The sequence below is a fragment of the Eptatretus burgeri genome, chromosome 14 (genome assembly GCF_056783735.1).
Source record: "Eptatretus burgeri isolate ZD-2024b chromosome 14, Ebu_testis_v1, whole genome shotgun sequence".
NCBI lineage: Eukaryota > Metazoa > Chordata > Myxini > Myxiniformes > Myxinidae > Eptatretus > Eptatretus burgeri.
In genome coordinates, this window is record NC_140974.1 from 61,209,680 (window position 1) to 61,227,837 (window position 18,158).

At 45.0% G+C, this 18,158-nt stretch overlaps 2 protein-coding genes across 3 annotated transcripts in view; one reads left to right on the plus strand and one right to left on the minus strand.

The window, feature by feature from the left end:
• LOC147013364 (GTPase-activating protein and VPS9 domain-containing protein 1-like) overlaps window positions 1–18,158 on the plus strand; it is a 129,248-nt gene that overhangs the window by 18,860 nt on the left and 92,230 nt on the right. The window lies entirely within an intron of this gene.
• On the minus strand, window positions 8,035–10,820 carry LOC147013366 (uncharacterized). 2 transcript variants are annotated; one of them, XM_085855125.1, is made up of 2 exons: window positions 9,172–10,820; window positions 8,035–9,012 (listed from the first exon to the last, which is right to left on the minus strand). In XM_085855125.1, exon 2 carries the CDS (start codon window positions 8,944–8,946, stop codon window positions 8,236–8,238), a length of 711 nt encoding a protein of 236 aa, XP_085711251.1. In that variant the 5' UTR covers window positions 8,947–9,012; window positions 9,172–10,820; the 3' UTR covers window positions 8,035–8,235. Both variants share the same exon structure in this region, with proteins under 2 accessions (XP_085711251.1, XP_085711252.1).

Genomic DNA, 18,158 nt, shown 5'->3' on the forward strand with positions numbered 1-18,158 from the left:
GTTAGATTTCCCCACCGTTGGTTAATGGTATTTATCCGTGTGGACAGTGCTGTGATCTTTGAGTTGGCCTTTTTTCTTTTACTATCGTTATTTTGGACCAACCGTCATTACTACCACCACAAAGCGCCACCAACCACGATCACCACAACCACCTTCTCGTCAACCGCCAACATCCCCACAGACAACGAACAGCCGCCTTTACAACAACCACCTTAACCACCACCGCCCAACCACACCACCCTCACTACCACCACAAATGCCAGCCCCACCACCCTCACGACCACCACGAACGCCAGCCACACCACCATCAAGACCACTACAAAACGCCAACCACACCACCATCGCGTTTCCACCTCAGCAGGGTTGCGAGAAGCCTGACGTTCGTCGGGAGAGAACGGACGACTGCCTCACCCCTCCCCCCCCCACCCAACGAAAAGCACGTACGGAAGAGACGCGGGGAGGCAGTACTTAAAACGAAAGAGCCGGGCTGATCTCGCCTGGAATTTTCCTCCCCCCGCGCGCCGCGAAGGGAGGGGGGATGCGCTGTCGAGATGAAAGGGCATGTGGAACGAGAGGTCCGCTCAGTGGGGCTGTGGGTCTGGAGGTCTGCAGGTCGTGGTCGCTCTCTGCCTGGGTCAAAGTCTGTCAAGGTCTGGGGGTCGTGGTCGTTCTCCGAGTTGTCGGCTGTGGGAGGTTGTGGAGGCGTGTGGAAAGGAGGAAGAGAGAGAGAGCAGCGGAGCCAAGGCGCGTGGCCTGCCGAGCCGTGCCTTACAGTGGGTCGTGGAGACGGGACGCCGCGGGCCGCCCCAGCGAGGTGAAGGTAGCTAGCCCGGTTTCGTGGAGCCTCTGTGGTCTACACGGCTCCAGTCTGCCCCTCGTCTGTCCTGGGGCTTTTCTTTGCTTTTGTGTGAATGTTGTGGCGCCATGTCCGTAAGTAGAACTGTTAAGTGTGTACATCGTAAATAGACGGTATTATCTCTTTCCTTTGCATTGTGTTTGGCTGTATAACTGCATGCGTGTTTCACTAATTTATTGCTTGACTGCTTACGGGCTTATGTTAATAAATAAATGTGCTTATTTGAAAGTGAACCTGTTCGTCGTGTCATTTTCCCTGTTGAAACGCCATATTGCATTTCGGAATGGTAGCGGGCTTTTTGATAGCCGATAAAAGAATCGGGTCCAGTGAGGTCTCGCGATAATACCCCGCTCGGTTATCCCAGAATGGAACGAACCGCTTAAGCGGTTCGTGTCCAAGCAGACCTCGCTGAGGTACGGTCTCTCGGTAGGCTGCCCACGCGAATAATTAGGTATATCGACAATTCGGCGATTGACCCTGTCGCGCGCAGGTAGAATATTGACTAAGCCGTGGTGTGCGCTTGGAGCACACCCGTGACTGGTTTCCGGTGTTGTTCCAGAAAGTCGCAACTGAATTGTTCGTCCGGTGGGCGTACGACCGCGATTCGGCTAAAAGCGGCTGTCCGCATGCTGGCGGGCGGCAGATTCGTCACAATATATATTTGTTTTTTTATGGACATTGCCTCTGGATAACTCCAGGAGGATGGTGTGTCCTCGAGAGACCACGGGCGCTGTTTGCAACTCTCAAATCTGTCCAGATGCTCACGCCCCAGGTTAGTTGACCATGCCGGTATGTTCAGTGAGGAAAATGGGGACCCGCCCCGGTGACTAAGCGGCAGTTACTTATTTGACTGAGCGAACCAACGTGCATGCCGCGGGCTAGCTATCATTACAATTGTGAAATCGGACCGATCGCCCTCAGGAATGCTATTTCGGACCAACCACCACTCCACAGTAGGATAATTTAAGACACATTCAACAGTTGCATGGATTTATTTACACAGCAAAGAAACAAAAGATTGAGGAACGATGAGGAGATATCAAACGAGTGAAAATGGCAGGAGAAGTTCAAATACAAATAAATGGCGGTACAAATTGTTTATTCAGAAGATGACGAGAGAAATCACACACAGTATTAGAAGCAACTCAAACACATATATAGCACATATATAACATATATACATTTTACTACAAGAACATTACCGCATGCCAAAACTTTGAACATTCATTTAACACCTGTAAACGAAACATGGATCTGAGACCCGAATGAAGGACAGATAGTTTTGGGTTGAGGGAAAGAGAATGTTGAGGATGAAGTATGGAAAGTATGGGGTCTGTAATACACCCCAGCAAGCCTGCGATCACTCCGGTCGAAGCGCCCATTGCTACGGCCCAGTGCCTGAAAGCACTCCTCGCGTCTTCTTCCTTACCAACGCCGGTTGCGCTCTGATGTTTGCTCACAGTGCTGCGTCCCTGTCTGTCCCACATGTTGGTCTACGGGTCTTTTGGAAGGACTCATCTCCCTGATGTGAAGGCTTTTGGCATTCTTTTGGAAGGTAGCATGGAACTATACTGGCGCCAAGGACATCGTGCTGGACCGTGTCGTTTTATAGCCGCTGGAGCGAGCGTGGGCTAAAATGACGCTGAAGACGAAGCATTGTAGACTGAGGAGGCATGCGCATTGGAATGCATTATACTCAAGCAGCCCACGGGTCGGGGACTCGCTGAAATTTGCGAGAAGTCTTCAGCACTTTCTGTCCCTGCCCTGATCACCCCATGACCGTGTCCATGTGAGGGAGTTGCATGATTGATTGAACAGTCTGTGAGCATCTGCTGTGTTGAAGTGAATGAAGCAAAATGGAATGAAAGATAGAAAAAGGGTGGGGGAGGGGAGGGAACAGTCAGTCCCCCTTGTTGCTCACGTGTGGAATGCATATTTGTCATGTAAATATGATTGACCTAGCTTCTAAACAGAATACTAAAGAAATAATTAACTTTTATTTATGTGTTTGTACTTCCATTCTCCCAGGAGGTGCTCAAAGTCCTCCCCGAGTTGCATTCATCACAATATATATATATATATATATATATATATATATATATATATATATATATATATATATATATATATATATATATATATATATATATATATATGCCTGGTGTTGGCGCAGTGGTTAGGGCAGCGGCTTGGGATCCAAAAGGTCCTGAGTTCAAGCCCCGTTGGGCCACTGAATTAATACACCAGGGGGTTGACTCAGCCTGTCATCCTTCCGAGGTCGGCAAAATGAGTACCAGTATACTGGGCCGGTGTATACCCCGGTTAAAATAGGTGTACCATATCCCTGTGTCGTAAGAGACGACCAGGGTTGCGTCAGGAAGGGCATCCGGCGTAAAACATGTGCCAAATCACTATGCGGATCATACGGATGATCCGCTGTGGCGACCCCTAATGGGAGCAGCCGAAAGAAGAAGAAGAAGATATATATATATATATATATATATATATATATATATATATATATATATATATATATATATATATATATATTACTGCTGGAGCCAAAATGGGTGTCGGTAATCGGCACATGCCAATATCCGCAATTTTTTGCTCATCTGCATCGACCGATTGGATTCGGTGAGAGTGCTGATTTCCGATGACAGTACTGTACTGTTCAACCCAAAAACCTCGAGTTGCTTTCAACCTTGTTGAGAGCAAATTTCGACAAGCAAATTTAAAATACAACGTTGAATTACAGATTTTTCAAGGAGATGCGCGTAAACATTATTCATTATAAACAGTTGGCAATTGCCATGTGACGGGTCGAAAAGATTTGCCTCGGTAATTTGGAAAACATGTTAACACGGCAAACGGCTCGGAAATCGGGCATTATCAAATTTCGTTTGCTTTGAAAGTCTCAAAAAACACCAACAACATGACCTTTCCAAAGCACACCCGGTTCATACAAAATAACAATTGTTTTAGAAATAGCCACGAGTACAAAGGAAATTGCGATCACTCGTACGCTGCTGAAGTTGAAAGGTAAAACCTACTGTACCTCCTTCCTGGCCGAGTACGTCTTCGTGTCATACATTCCAGGTGTACTCGAGTGCATGAAAGCGTCAGTGAAATTTTTTTTCACATTTTAAAAGTGAACCGACAGTATTCTGGATTGTTCAGCGATGCTTGCGTTGCATATGAAAACAAAATAAACTGCCTTTTATCTGACAAGGCAGAGAAACTCATCTTTCTCAAAACTAAAGGCCGTCACACCTTGACGATTTAGCCAGCGTATGCCGACGTATGAAAAATTTGTCTAAAACGCTGGCACACGTCGAATACGTTATGGGTAAGTTTTGTATACGTTAAGAGCACGCTGGCATACGTCGTAGTACGCTGAGCTATTAGACAAATTTTCCATGCTTGAAATTTTTCGACGTATAAGTCGACGTTCCGCATAACGCTGGTATACGTTGTAGGCACGTTACACGATCGTTGACACATGTTGACACACGTTACTTGCAAGTTACTCATAAGTCGAAACACGTCGAGGTAATGTTTAGCGTACCTGAAACTTATTTCTAACCTATGAGTAACGTGTTGTAGGCACGTTACGCAATCGGTGACGCACGTCGACACACGTTACTTGTGAGGTCCTCATAAGTCGAAACGTGTCGAGGTAATGTTTAGCGTACCTGAAACTTATTTCTAACCAATGACTAACGTGTTGTAGGCACGTTACGCGATCGTTGACACACGTCGACACACGTTACTTGTAAGTTACTCATAAGTCGAAACATGTCGAGGTAATGGTTAGCGTACCTGAAACTTATTTTTAACCTGTGAGTAACGTGTTGTAGGCACGTTACGCAATCGTGACACACGTTACTTGTAAGTTACTCATAAGTCGAAACGCGTCGAGGTAATGGTTACCGTACCTGAAACTTATTTTTAACCTATGAGTAACGTGTTGTAGGCACGTTACGCAATCGTGACACACGTTACTTGTAAATTACTCATAAGTCGAAAACGCGTCGAGGTAATGGTTAGCGTACCCGAAACTTATTTCTAACCTATGAGTAACGTGTTGAAGGCACGTGACGCGATCGTTGACACACGTCGACACACGTTACTTGTAAGTTACTCATAAGTCCAAATACATCGAGGTAATGTCTAGTGCAGTAGTTCTCAACCTTTTATCGCCGCGAACCCGCCCCCCCCCCCAAAAAAAAAGAAATAAAAAAAATAAGAGGGCTCTTCTTTCTCTTTGCAGAAGAGGGGGAGGGGCATCTCCATTGTGTTGTGATCGCTCACTAACTATTAAATTAAATCACAGCGCATCTAGTCGATTTCTGCCCATTAAACAATGGAAGGTGAGCTATCTCGGGAACAAGCACTTATCGACATTACTGACTAAAGGAGCCTGAATGTTGTGTGCAATCGAATTACCAAATTCGAAACAATATATTTGTTTGTTTATTTTGTTTTGACAACCTTCCCACGACCCCCAAAAACAATCTCGCCACCCCTCAGATTGAGAACCATTGATCTAGCTTACCCAAAACTTATTTCTAACCTATGAGTAATGTGATTCGAACCTATGGGTAACGTATCTCCAATGCACATTGACGTATTTGACGTCTTCCGGATGACCACAGATCTTACTGAACGTGTTTCTAACTTACAGCTTCCGTATAATGGCGTATTGGCAGCGTTTAGGGGGATTGCTATATAAATATAGGGTTCACTCAGGAGGAACCCGTCAGTGTTTCAGACTCCGTGGTCATGGGAGAGATGGAGGATCCGGCAAGGCTGAGACGACAATACCTACTACCTGTCCTCCAACATGAACATGACCTCATCGATTTGACACTGTACCAGTTGCGTGCCAACAATCAACATAGATAGACAATCAACACCAATAGAGCCAGGAGAAGAAGAGCTGAACTGAGGACAAGAAACTGGGTGAGACCATGGATCGGGATGCGACGGCAGTTTGGCATGTATAACCAGCTCATGGTGGAACTCTGTAACGAGGACCAAGCAGCCTTCACCAACTTCCTGCGTATGCCCCCAGCGATGTTCGACGAGCTGCTCGCCAGAGTGGGTCCAAGGATAACCAAGCAGTACACCTTCTACAGGGATCCGCTTGAGCCTGGCATGAGGCTGGCACTGACTTTGTGTCACCTTGCCTCTGGAAACAAATATGCCTCCATGACGTTCGGATGGAGGGTCCCTCATAACACCCAGTCCCTAGTGGTCAGACTAGTCTGTCAAGCCATTATTGACGAATACGTGGATGAGGTGCTGGTTTGCCCAAGTACTCCTGATGGTTGGCGTGCCAGAGCTGAGAAGTTCTTCCAAAGATGGAACTTTCCCCATATATGTGGGGCATTTGACGGGAAGCACGTGGCCTGCCACTGTCCTCCAAAGAGTGGGTCCCAATACTTCAACTATAAAGGATTCTACTCTATCGTTCTGATGGCACTTGTGGATGCTGACTACAAAATAATTTGGGCAGATGTCGGCGGTACTGGATCAGCATCAGATGCGCAGATATTCAATGACTGAGCTGAAGGAATGCCCTGAAGACGGTACCCTTGGTTTCCCTGACCCTGAGCCTCTTCCAAACGACAACCAGGACGTACCTTACTTCTTCATCGGTGACGATGCCTTCGCCTTACGACCAACCATGATGAAGCCATACAGCCTCCGGGGTCTGACGAATGAGCAACGCATCTTCAACTACAGGCTTAGCCGAGCAAGGAGGGGAGTAGAAAATGCATTCGGCATCCTGGCTAACAGATTCCAGGTTCTGCTAAGTACCATGCAGCATCACCCCTCCACTGTCAAGCTCATTGTCAAAACATGCGTGATCCTGTACAACCTCGTGAGGACCAGGTAATTCATGTTTACATGGCATATATTATACAGTACACAATGCAATTTAACTTTTAGCCTATGCTTATAAAAATATATGACTTACCTTAAATGTTATATGTATAATTATGTTACTTTTTATTGTACAGCACATTAGAATATATGTTTTTATTATAGGTGCGCTTTATAAGTAAATAAAATAAAATTCAAATTCCAGGTACCCGCGACCTTGTTCTAGGAACATGGCGAGAGGGACATCACTTGGAGGATACACAGACAGCTACTGGCCACAACACTGCATCCAAGGATGGAAAGAAACAGAGGAATCTCCTCAAGCACTGGGTTAACTCCCCTGCTGGCGCAGTTCCGTGGCAAGATAGGATGATTTAGATATTCGTATCACTGCATTGTTCAGGCAATAAAGGACCTCAGAGGCAGTAACAGTCCTCTTGAAATGAACATCGTTTCATTGATTTATAAGGGATAAGGCCATAATTTATTGGCTGCTCTTAGAGCACCCTTATTGTGGACTACACCAAAAAATCAATACCTCCGAAGCTGGACCTCCGAGGGACCTGTTTTTTTATGTGCCCAAGGAGAATGTCTTCCAGCGTCATATAAAACAAGGACAAATGTGTCCAAGAGCAGCGTCCTAAAGGTTTTGTCGTCTAGGAAACAAAATAAACAAAAAAAACAACAACAACTTCCAATATTTCGTCACGTGCCTTGATTAAGCCAATAGCGAGACCCGTCATAGTGTATTTACGTATTTACGAAAAAATATAGTGTATTTAAGAAATAATGTATTTACGAAATTACAATGCATTACATGGAATAATCTTTAAATAGTAACGTGATCTTTTCGAAACTTTAAAACAAATGTCCGAATATATTTAAAAGTTCATGATAGACGCTCTCAAAAGGCACCGTCGATGTGAGGATGTGTACAGGTGTTTAGTATTTAAGGAGATCCGGATCGTGTATATGAAAGAGCCGAGTCCTAATATAAAGGTTTTATCTTCACAAGAACAACAACAACGACGAGCTCTCTTTTTAGAGCTGTGTTCGCTACGCGAGACGCTGCTAAAAAATAAAATCTTTAGCGAATCGATAAAAGGGATTACCACGGCCGCCATTGGAAAGAGTATCTTTGGAAACATGCCTGAAATTTCGCAAGGCGGGTTTCTGGGTGCAAACTAAGAGGGCTGTGACAATCGTATTTATCATGCTAAATTGATTGATAGCATGTACATGAATATCGGCTAGTCGCGTTGGCCAGCTTTCCATGTAGAGCGAGCAGCCATGTCGCCGACCGGCTTATTGTTTATGAATTAAATATTAAAAAAATAACATCAACAAACATCAAGAGTTTGCTGAGCTTTTATTCAGTGCTCTGAAAAATAATGGAACACAACACTGGTCAAACGTATATAAAAAATTCCACAAACATGGTCAAAACGATGTCTCTGCAAATGTTGAGAAGTCCACAACTGTCACTGTCACTGTATGTAGGAGTTCTTCTCTGGTGGTGGAGGAGTCTTCAGCTCCCCACACGGGGTGCTTGCAGCAATAGGATCGCTGGACAGGTTGAGCATTCCTGAGAGTCCAGAGATGTTGAACATACTCTGACTGCTAGTGTCAAAGGCGCTTGGGCTCTGGTTCACCTGGTCAGCCGAGCCTATAGCAGCAGATGTGGAGGCTGAGGTTGGCTGGAACCCATGTTGAAGGGGAGGAGGCATCATCGGCTGGTACTGTGGCTGCTGCATGTTAGGGTCCACATGCACAGTTGTCTGTGAGCCCCAGGCTGACGCAGGCGGTGCCTTGTGTTTGCAAATGTGATGAGGTGCCTGGTACGTAGCTGGTGCCATACTTGTTCGCACGGAACCAGGAGCAGGGACGGTGTGGACTGTGGGAGGTTCTTCCTCATCACTGTCGTAATCTAATAGCTCACTGAGGATTGGGGTGAAGCGTGACCTTGCCATCCGGAACCTGCGTTTGGACAGGCTGAGCAGGCTGTCACGCATGTACTTGGTGAAGGCTACGGTGGCTGTGATGGGCTGAGGCTGCGCAAGGACTTTGAAGAGCTCCCCAGACTCGTGCACCCTCTTCTCGAGTGACTGCAGCAACTGGTCATCATCGTGGCCACGCTTCCCCTTGCCCTGTGCGGATGAATAGGGGACAGGGGAGGGCGTGCTGTCCTCACAAACCATGAGCTCCGCACAGGCAGCCTCGGCAGCCTCGAGGTCCCCGCTGTGTGCTGCAATGGTTTCCTTTACCTGCAATTATGACAATTGATTAGTAAATTACAAGGCAAAATTATGAGGCAAATTCAATGATTTGTAGTAATCAATGAATAATTTGCTTAGAGATCTGTAGTACAGTAAAACTAATATAAATAAATATTAGTATTGATATTAATACGTGTTTATACTTACACTTTTGACAGCTCAGCACGATGGCGGACCACGGTCTTGAGGTAGCCGAAGTTTGCCTTCACCCACTGCTCCCTCTCTGTCATTTCCGGGGCGCCGTCACCACTCTTGTTCTTGTCGAGACGGGTGTGGGTGTCTCGCAGGGACTTGAACCACCCTTGAAGGTGCTCGACAGACTTCGCCATGGCCTTGCCTTGAGCCTCCCAGAGCTTTGCCTTCTTGTCCACCCTCCGGTAGTCCGTCTTCTTGATGTCCCAGATGCATGCGTTTTCGCGAAGGAAATCGCACATGAGCTGCTCGTCTTGTAAATCGAGACGATACTGTGTCTTCTTGGCCCTCTTCTTCGCAAGGGTTGGCTGAGAGGAGGTGGAGGCCTCGCACACAGCTATCGATGCCCCCGACGATGCCCGAGAGGGGTTGGAGCTCGTAGCATCCTCTCCGTCAGAGGGTGACCGTGGTGGGGAGGGCTTTGGTGATGATGGATCCTCCTTGCGTCCGCGTCCATGGCCACGGCCAGGAGACTTCTTGGCAGCATTCTTTGAAGTTTTCCTCGGCATGACGATGATGTTGATAGTTCGATGTCTTGGTTATGATTGATGATAGCTTGGTTATCATTAAAATGTTCGAGCGCCAACGTCCATTTTAAATAGTCGAGCGGCAGCGATTTAAATCGTTGAGCGGCAGCCTATGAATAGCCTACACCACATGATCGTCGACGATACTTTGCCGCACGCTATGCATACGTTAGGCTATCGTTGGGCATACGTTGTGAACGCCGACAACACGCTAAGCATTCGTTGGTATAAGTTATCTATAAGTTATCGAAACGTTCTGTGTACGTTACTAATACGTTATGCATTTGTTCAACTCGTTATGAATACGCCAAAAACTGGAAAAAAAACATCAATAGTTCAGCGTAGGAAAACATAAAAAAAAACAAAAAACCATGGAGTCTGGAACACTGATGGGTTCTACCTGTGAAGCCCATTTTTATATACCAATTCCCCTAAACGCTGCCAATACGCCAGTATACAGTAGCTGTAAGTTAGAAACACGTTCAGTAAGTTCTGTGATCGTCCGGAAGACGTCAATCAAATACGTCAATGTGCGTTGGAGATACGTTACACATAGCTTCAAAGCACGTTACTCATGGGTTAAAAATTAAGTTTCGGGTATGCTAAACATTACCTCGACGTGTTTCGACTTATGATTAACATACAAGTAACGTATGTCAACGATCGCGTAACGTGCCTACAACTTATGCCAGCGTATGCGGAACGTGTGTCATACGCTGGATACGTCGACAAATTTTCAACATGCTGAAAATTTGTCGACGTACTCGGCATACTACGACATATGCCGGCGTGCTTCGGCTTGCTTCGGCGTGCTCTTAACCTATACAAAACTTACCCATAACGCATTCGACGTGTGCCAGTGTTTTAGACAAATTTTTCATACGTCAGCATACGCTGGCTAAAACGTCAAGTGTGACAGCTTGACACTTCGATGTCTAGTGCAGTTATGATTTGAATCGTCAAGCCGCAGCCTATGAATAGCCTACACCACGTGATCGTCGGCGATACGCTGTCGCGCGCTATGCATAAGTTCGACTATCGTTGAGCATAGGTTGTGAACGCCGACAACACGCTCAGCATTCGTTGGTATAAGTTATCTATATGTTATTGAAACGTTCTGTGTACGTTACTAATACGTTATGCAAACGTCCAACTTGTTATGAATACGTCCAAAACTGGAAAAAAAACATCAATAGTTCAGCGTACGCCAGCGTTTTGCATACATTTTGATACCTTGCCATACGCTGGCTAAAACGTCAAGGTGTGACAGGGCCCTAAACAGGGCTTTGTGGACTTATCTAAATATTACTAAAACTCTCATCTTGTATATATGTATGTATTGTTATGGTTGTGGAAATTCACAGAACACCATTCAGGTTCCCCGAAGATCAGTTATGTCGATAAGTGTATGTCCAGATTGGATTTCCCCACCGATGTCTAACGGGAATTTATTCGTGTGCCGGGCTGTGAACCTTTGAGGTTGTGTTATTCTTTCCTATCGTTATTTTAAGCAACATCTCCTCACCACCTTCGCCACAACCGCCAACATCTCCCCACCACCTTCGTCACAACGAACATCTCCTCACCACCTTCTCCACAACCGCCAACATCTCCACAAACAACGGCATCTCTACAAACAACAAGAAAAACAACTCCATCACTCCCGGGTAAACAAAAGTGACGGTTAAAAGTATTCCCCGAAGAAAAACAACACTCTGAGGATTTTTCCCCCGCCCGCCGGGAAGGGAGGGGCAAACGCCCCGGGGCGATAAAAGGCCGCGTTGAAACGTCGAGAAAGCAGTTGAGGAGAGGAGTAGCCAGAAGTTGAGGAGGGAGTTGGCAGTTGGCGAGTGGGTGAGAGAGTCCCTCTCCTTGGTCTCCTTGGTCGTTGAAGGCTCCGTTGGAGGCGTTGTCGGAGGTGCCGTTTGAGTCGAGAGTGGAGTCGGGAGCTGGTGGAGTCGAGTGCGGGCGGAGACATCGAGGGTCGCCCAGCGAGTCACCAAGAGGGTGGCAGGTTGCCTGCTCAGTCTCTCGGAGCTCTTGCGGTCTTCCAAGCTCCGAGGAACATTAAAGGCCTACGGGCCCAGTTCTCCCTATTCTTTTCTGGGGTTTTTGCATGGAAGTCTGTGGTGCCTTGTCCTATAAGTAGAACTGTTAAGTGCCTGCACATTACATAATAGATAGACAACGGCTGAAAGTCTTTTTGCTTGTGTCTTGTCCCTTACCCCCATGGCTTCATTGACTGCATGCGTGTAAAATAAATGTCCTCATTGTTTGAATATTCACCTGCTCTTTGTGTTCCTTCCTCCATTGAGCTGCCGTAATTGTGTTCGGAATAATATCTGGTTTTTAATAGCCTATAAGATAATCGGATCCGACGGGGCTTGGCGATAATAAACTGCTTGGCAATCACAAACGGAGCGAGCTGCTTAAAACGGCTCGTGTCCGTACGGGTCTCGTTGAGGTGTAAATCCCCGGCATTTCTGTCTGCGCGAATAATTAGGTACATCGACAATTCGGCAATCAACCCTGTCACGCGTGGACAGAAGAGTTGGCTGATTTATGGTGTGGTTAACAACACCCATAGCTGGGTTTCGGCGTTGATCCGAAAAGCTGCGACTGGATTGCCACGGTCGGTGGGCGCGTGGCCACAATTGGCTAAAAGCGATCGCCCGCACGCTGGAGTGGCGGGAATCCACAACAATATTTATGTATGTATGTTCCCAAAATACAGCCAACATGGTACACGATAGCGCAAAAATTTTAGTGCCACCTTACTCACCATTCTCCTGCGGTGTGCAGTCTCAAGTTTCGTTCAAATCGGGCAACAAAAAAAATTATTAAAAAATCAATTCCCGATTCAGTCAAGTACTCTTCGGGTGTATTCGATCAATGCAAACAACCTCAGCGGTAGAGTTCGCTGGAGCTATCTTTTTTTTCCTTTTCTTGAAATGATTTTTGTCATCAACCGCTGTTACAACAGGAACCTAACGGGTTCACGGGTCGTCTAGTAACTAATAAAACTCTTGAAAGTTTTTTTTTGCGGTTTTGCAGATGTATTCACGATTTATTTTATTTTTTATTTTTGTGGGCTTATTAGTGTTGCGGTTTTTCATGATTTTTCACGGGGTTTTTCATTTTCCCTCATGAATTGCTAATTGCTGAGAACCTATTCCCCCCTCCCCCCTCTTCTTTTCCCATTGAAACAATGCCCTACTATTTGCGGATTCGCTATTCGTGGCATTTTCTAGGAATGTATCCCTCACGAATAGCGGCAATACTTATTTTGCAACAGTACTTATTTTCGTTACCCTTGCTGAAGGATTCAAAGAGGGCATTGCGTTTGGGTCCGTTTGTTACTTACGAAATCTTTAGATTGCATGGAAAATTTTGAAGGTCAAGGTCACTTTGTCGCAAATCAGGGGAGTCGACGAAACCCTTATTTTTTTGAGTAATTTTGATCGGATCGTCTTCAAACTTCATGGGAATATAGTTCATGGTCTGGCGCTCAGCTGATTAATTTTTGGTGGCGATTGTCCTTGACCTTCATGGTTAGCGCCTTAGGTCAAACATATTTGACCCCAAGGTCAAATTTTCAAGTTTTAGGAACCATATCGTGTAGTACCTCAAATTGAACACCTCGATTAGTGCTTTCTAGATATGTCAAGCTTGAGACATTATGACGTCATTTGGTGACGTTATGAGGCAAACGCATATTTATCTTGCCAAAACGAAGTTTTTGCAAGATATGTTAGTTAGCTTGTATGTTTTTTTTTTTTTTGTCTGTAATCACGTATAAAAAATTCTGCAGAGCACAGTTATCATTGGAAATTCTTGTAACTTCGCATATCAGAGGCCTATAGAGGTCCCTTTAAGCGCACAAAATTTTGAAGGTCAAGGTCACTTTGTCGCAAATCAGGGGAGTCGACGAAACCCTTATTTTTTGATTAATTTTGATCAGATCATCTTCAAACTTCATGGGAATATAGTTCATGGTCTGGCACTCAGCTGATTAATTTTTGGTGGCGATTGGCCTTGACCTTCATGGTTAGCGCCTGAGGTCAAACATATTTGACCCCAACGTCAAATTTTCAAGTTTTAGGAACCATATCGTGCAGTACGTCAAATTGAACACCTCGATGAGTGCTTTCTCGATATGTCAAGCTTGAGACATTATGACGTCATTTGGTGACGTTATGAGGCAAACGCATATTTTTCATGGTTACTCTGTAGAACGGTTCTCATCGGAATCTCTCGTAGGCAGATATTCCTCAAGGAGTTGCTCCTGGTGGATAGCAGCTCTGTTCACCTCAGTGTGACCTTCAAGAAGTCACACGTGCTCACCTTTTGGCATGGTTTTTTTGTTTGTTTGTCTGTCTATTTGTCTGCACAGAACTTTCGTGTTTTTTTCCGCAACCGCTCGTCAGATTGAGCAAAAAATTTCACCATTGGTGTGACTACTCATGTAGAATGTTTTAATGATAATTATGACATCATAGGTCACGTAGTGTGGCAGCCATATTGGAAAGACGGAAAAACTTTTGACCTCTGTATCTCTGAAACCACAACAAACGGGAAAAAATTGAAACTTGGCATCTGGCAAGTACTCATGGGGAATGAGTGTGATTTTATTATGACGTCATAAGTGCCCTCATTATGATGTCAATTGCAAATGTAGAACGCCACATCCGATCAGTATTAAAATTTTTGAGGGTCATCTCGCGGGATAAACTTGTCCACAGAAAAAAAAAAATTAATGACGTCATCGGTCAGGTGATTCGGCAGCCTTATTGTGTTTTTGTTTTTTTTTGAAAAACCTTCAAAAATCTTCTTCTCTGAAGTGGCTGAACAGATCGAGGTGAAACTTTACATGTATGACTGCCTGTCCAAGAGGACCAAAAGGTTCACACATATGATGTCATTGGTCACATGGTTTGGCAGCCATATTGGATTTACCCTAACACCTATAAAAATACACCCCTCAAAAGAAGTCCTGGCGAGGGTCTGCAATCTCTGATTGCTCTTTTTATTGTTTATTTATGTTTTCATTTATGGACAGTTTCCGATGGTTCTGTGCAAGAAATTTCGGAAGGTATGCGATGCTGATCGTTACCTCTGCCACTGAAGGTGGATGGAGGTTCTGTTTTCACCCCTGTTTGTTTGACCGTGAGCAGGATATCTCAAGCAGTTGTGGACGGATTCGGACGAAACTTGGTGGACAGGTTGGATGTGTGACAAGGACGAACCGACTCTATTTCAGTGAAGATCCGGATACGTATACGAGAATTTAATTTTTTTTTAAAGTGATTCTTCACAATTGAGAGATACGGCCAAAAATGATACGTAACATGATATTTCAAAAAAGTTATGGACGGGTCTTGACAAAACTTGGTGGATGAGTTTGGTAGCTTACAAGAACAAGCCGGTTAGATTTTGGTTCATATCCAGATCCAGACCAGGCCTATCAGTGGGATGTAAAACGTAACCCGTTCAGCCTGGCGGAGGTATGCGTTCCACCGAATTCCCTTCTAGTTGTTTCTGTTTTCCTCAATTAAAGCCTCCTGCTTGCTTAATCGCTGTCGAACAGTGTTGGTTTGACGACGACTCGATGCATGTCACACTTTGGCTTCAGTGTTAAATGAAGCCCCTGAGATGAGACATTCCATTCCCAAGCATTTGCACTCCTCGGTGTGATTCTGTTTCAGTCGCCATATGAACCCCATTCTCTTTGTAAGTTATTTAAACGGTGGAATTCTTTTGCTTTCAAACTGTATTGTTATGGATCAAAAATTATGTTGTCCTTGTGTATGTAATATGTCGACTGCCCATAACCTCTAAAAAGTTTTGTTGTCGTGATCTGGTCACAGAAACGCTATCTATCCAAATACACTTGTTGTTTTCATCTGCCAGACGCTGTTGCTGGATGTGATAATGGCACGGCCTGGAGGAGGGTTCCTCGCACGGCCTTGTAAATGACTCCGCATCGGAAAAACATGCTCTTGTGGTTTCGTTGGCACAATTGCGCCGGTTATTGTACAATCGCAAGTTATTTAAACTCGTCGCAGAAATGAACAAGTGCTTTCAGTGTTCTTTTCTGACCGTATTTTATCCCTAATTCCGCTGCTCACATTGAAGCGATATTCCAGTGCATGGTTGCATTTTAAGATTTAGGATCCCTTCGGGATGTGCAACGAGCAAGTCTTCCACAACTCATTTTCATTTGTCAGTTTTATCTTTTTTATCCTTTGTTATTCCTTCGGGGAAGGGCATGTTGTTTACACATTCTTCATGTTTTCTTGTAATTGAGAACTATCGTAATTAACTATCTTCCCCCCCCACCCCCCTCGTCCTTGCAGGTTACTGTGTGTGTGTGTTTCTCTCCACTCTCCCCCCTCTCCCTCCTCTCCTCCCCTCTCCCCCACTGCCCTCTTTTTTTTCCTGTCCATTCATTCCTTTGCTTGTTGTGTGCAACTGTGGCCACACTGTCATTAGGTCACCTTTTAATCCTCCATCGACTTGCTCTTCTCTTGAGATTCTACCTTCTTTAATTAGAAAACAAAGTATGATTATAAATATCCACGTGCATAGTTTCGACACTTTTTTTTTTAACATTTCCTCCAATAAATAATGGGGTAAAATTTTGTGGGTTTTTTTTTTTTTTGTATTTTAATCTGTACATTTACCTGGATGTTTTTTGGGGGGAACCAATGAGCATCTCATCTTTGTGTTGTATCCTCAATCGATTTGAATTAAGTTTGGTTTTGTTACCTGCACCACCGAAGGTGGATGGAGGTTATGTTTTCACCCCAGTCTGTCTGTCTGTCTGTTTTTTGTTTGTTTATGAACAGGATATCTTAAAATGTTGTGGACGGATTTGGCCGAAATTTCGTGGAGAACCTGGGTATGTCACGAGGTCAAAATGATTAGATTTTCGTGAAAATCCAGATCCAGATCCGACAATTTTTTGAGTGATTTTTTTTTTTTCACCATTGAGAGATAAGGACACAAACGACATGTAGCAGGATTTCTGAAAAACTTGGTGGTCCGAATCCAGATCCGGCCTTTCAGTAGGATACAAAATGTTAACTAATCAGCTTGGCAGTGATGTGCACTCCACCGAGTGCCCTTCTAGTTTATAATATCTTCATTGTGTAGTTCCATAAAAATTTAATTTTCCTGACTGGACGAGCCCTTTAGGTCTTAGTCGTGGCCCAACAACATTCTCTTTGAGCCACATCATGGGATATTAAACACCCTCGTGATTTTGCATGACACTAAAGCTGGCTTAACAACCCTACCTGATGGCAATGCACTAAACCAATGTGCCACCTCTGCGGGCACTACACCGCCAATGCGTTTCGAGACTTACCAAATCCATCGGGAACTAGAGGTGAACCCTGATACCTCTGGGACCCCCCGCTTTTGACGACGTTGGTGGCTCCTCCTCCTCGTGACTCGCTCCGTGGTGTCCTTGAAGGTGGTCTTTGTGCCACCCTGCCCTCGTCTGCCAGGGTGGCATTCAGGAAAGATAGATGAGGAAAACATTTTGGTTCAACAAAAAGAAAAGAATATATACAGAAACGGACAGTGCTGTTGAAAACCGGCGCCCGGCTAAGGGAAATATTTGATTTATTTTGGTGGATCGGGGTGAGGGAGGTGAGAAACCGAGAGAAAGAAAAGTTAATGATGAGAGGAAAATCCAGAACGCTTCCAGACCGAGAGTAACTTGGAATCTCACCTCACCTTGTTCGTGTCATTAAGTGCTTATTGGTGGTTTGTGTGAAATAGAATTGGGACAAGCAAACAGAATTTGTACTGTAGAACGGCGCCGCACTGCCAGATGTATTTGAGCTGGCGCGTTCTTGGCAGGCCGGGCCCCATGTCGGCTGGCTTTTCCCTTTGACGTCGTTTTGAATGGGGCAGCTTTCATTGCGAATTGGACAAAGTAACGTCTGTTTCACATCCTCTAAAGGGAAGGATTTCTCGAGAGTTATTCCATACTTATTGTAGGGGAGGGATTTTTCTGGGGGGGGGGAGGGGGATTTAACACTGTACTTATAGTAACGCCAACATTAAGGCACCGACGTTTCATGCCAACTGATTTGATGTTAGTCCACAATAAATAAATGTATTTGGAACACTGCAGGGTTCGGACGTCATCGAACCTGCTGCGTCCCATCACGAAGCACAGATATTGCAATAAATCGAAAAAGGATTTTATCACCGATTGTGCATCTGCTTGCATGCGCCTTCACCCTTCCAGATTGGAGAACACCAGGCAATGACTTTTGAGTTTTCTCGGTTTGTGTTTGGGAAGACTGCAGATGAAATTTCTGGTGAAATTTTATTTCCATTTATCTTCCACTTTGCTTTGGAGGGTGGTGACATCATCAGCTACATTGCAGGATTAGAACA

Excerpts from the sequence above, each read along its gene's own strand:
- LOC147013366 (XM_085855125.1), bottom strand. The coding sequence starts at position 8,946 with ATGGTTTGTGAGGACAGCACGCCCTCCCCTGTCCCCTATTCATCCGCA.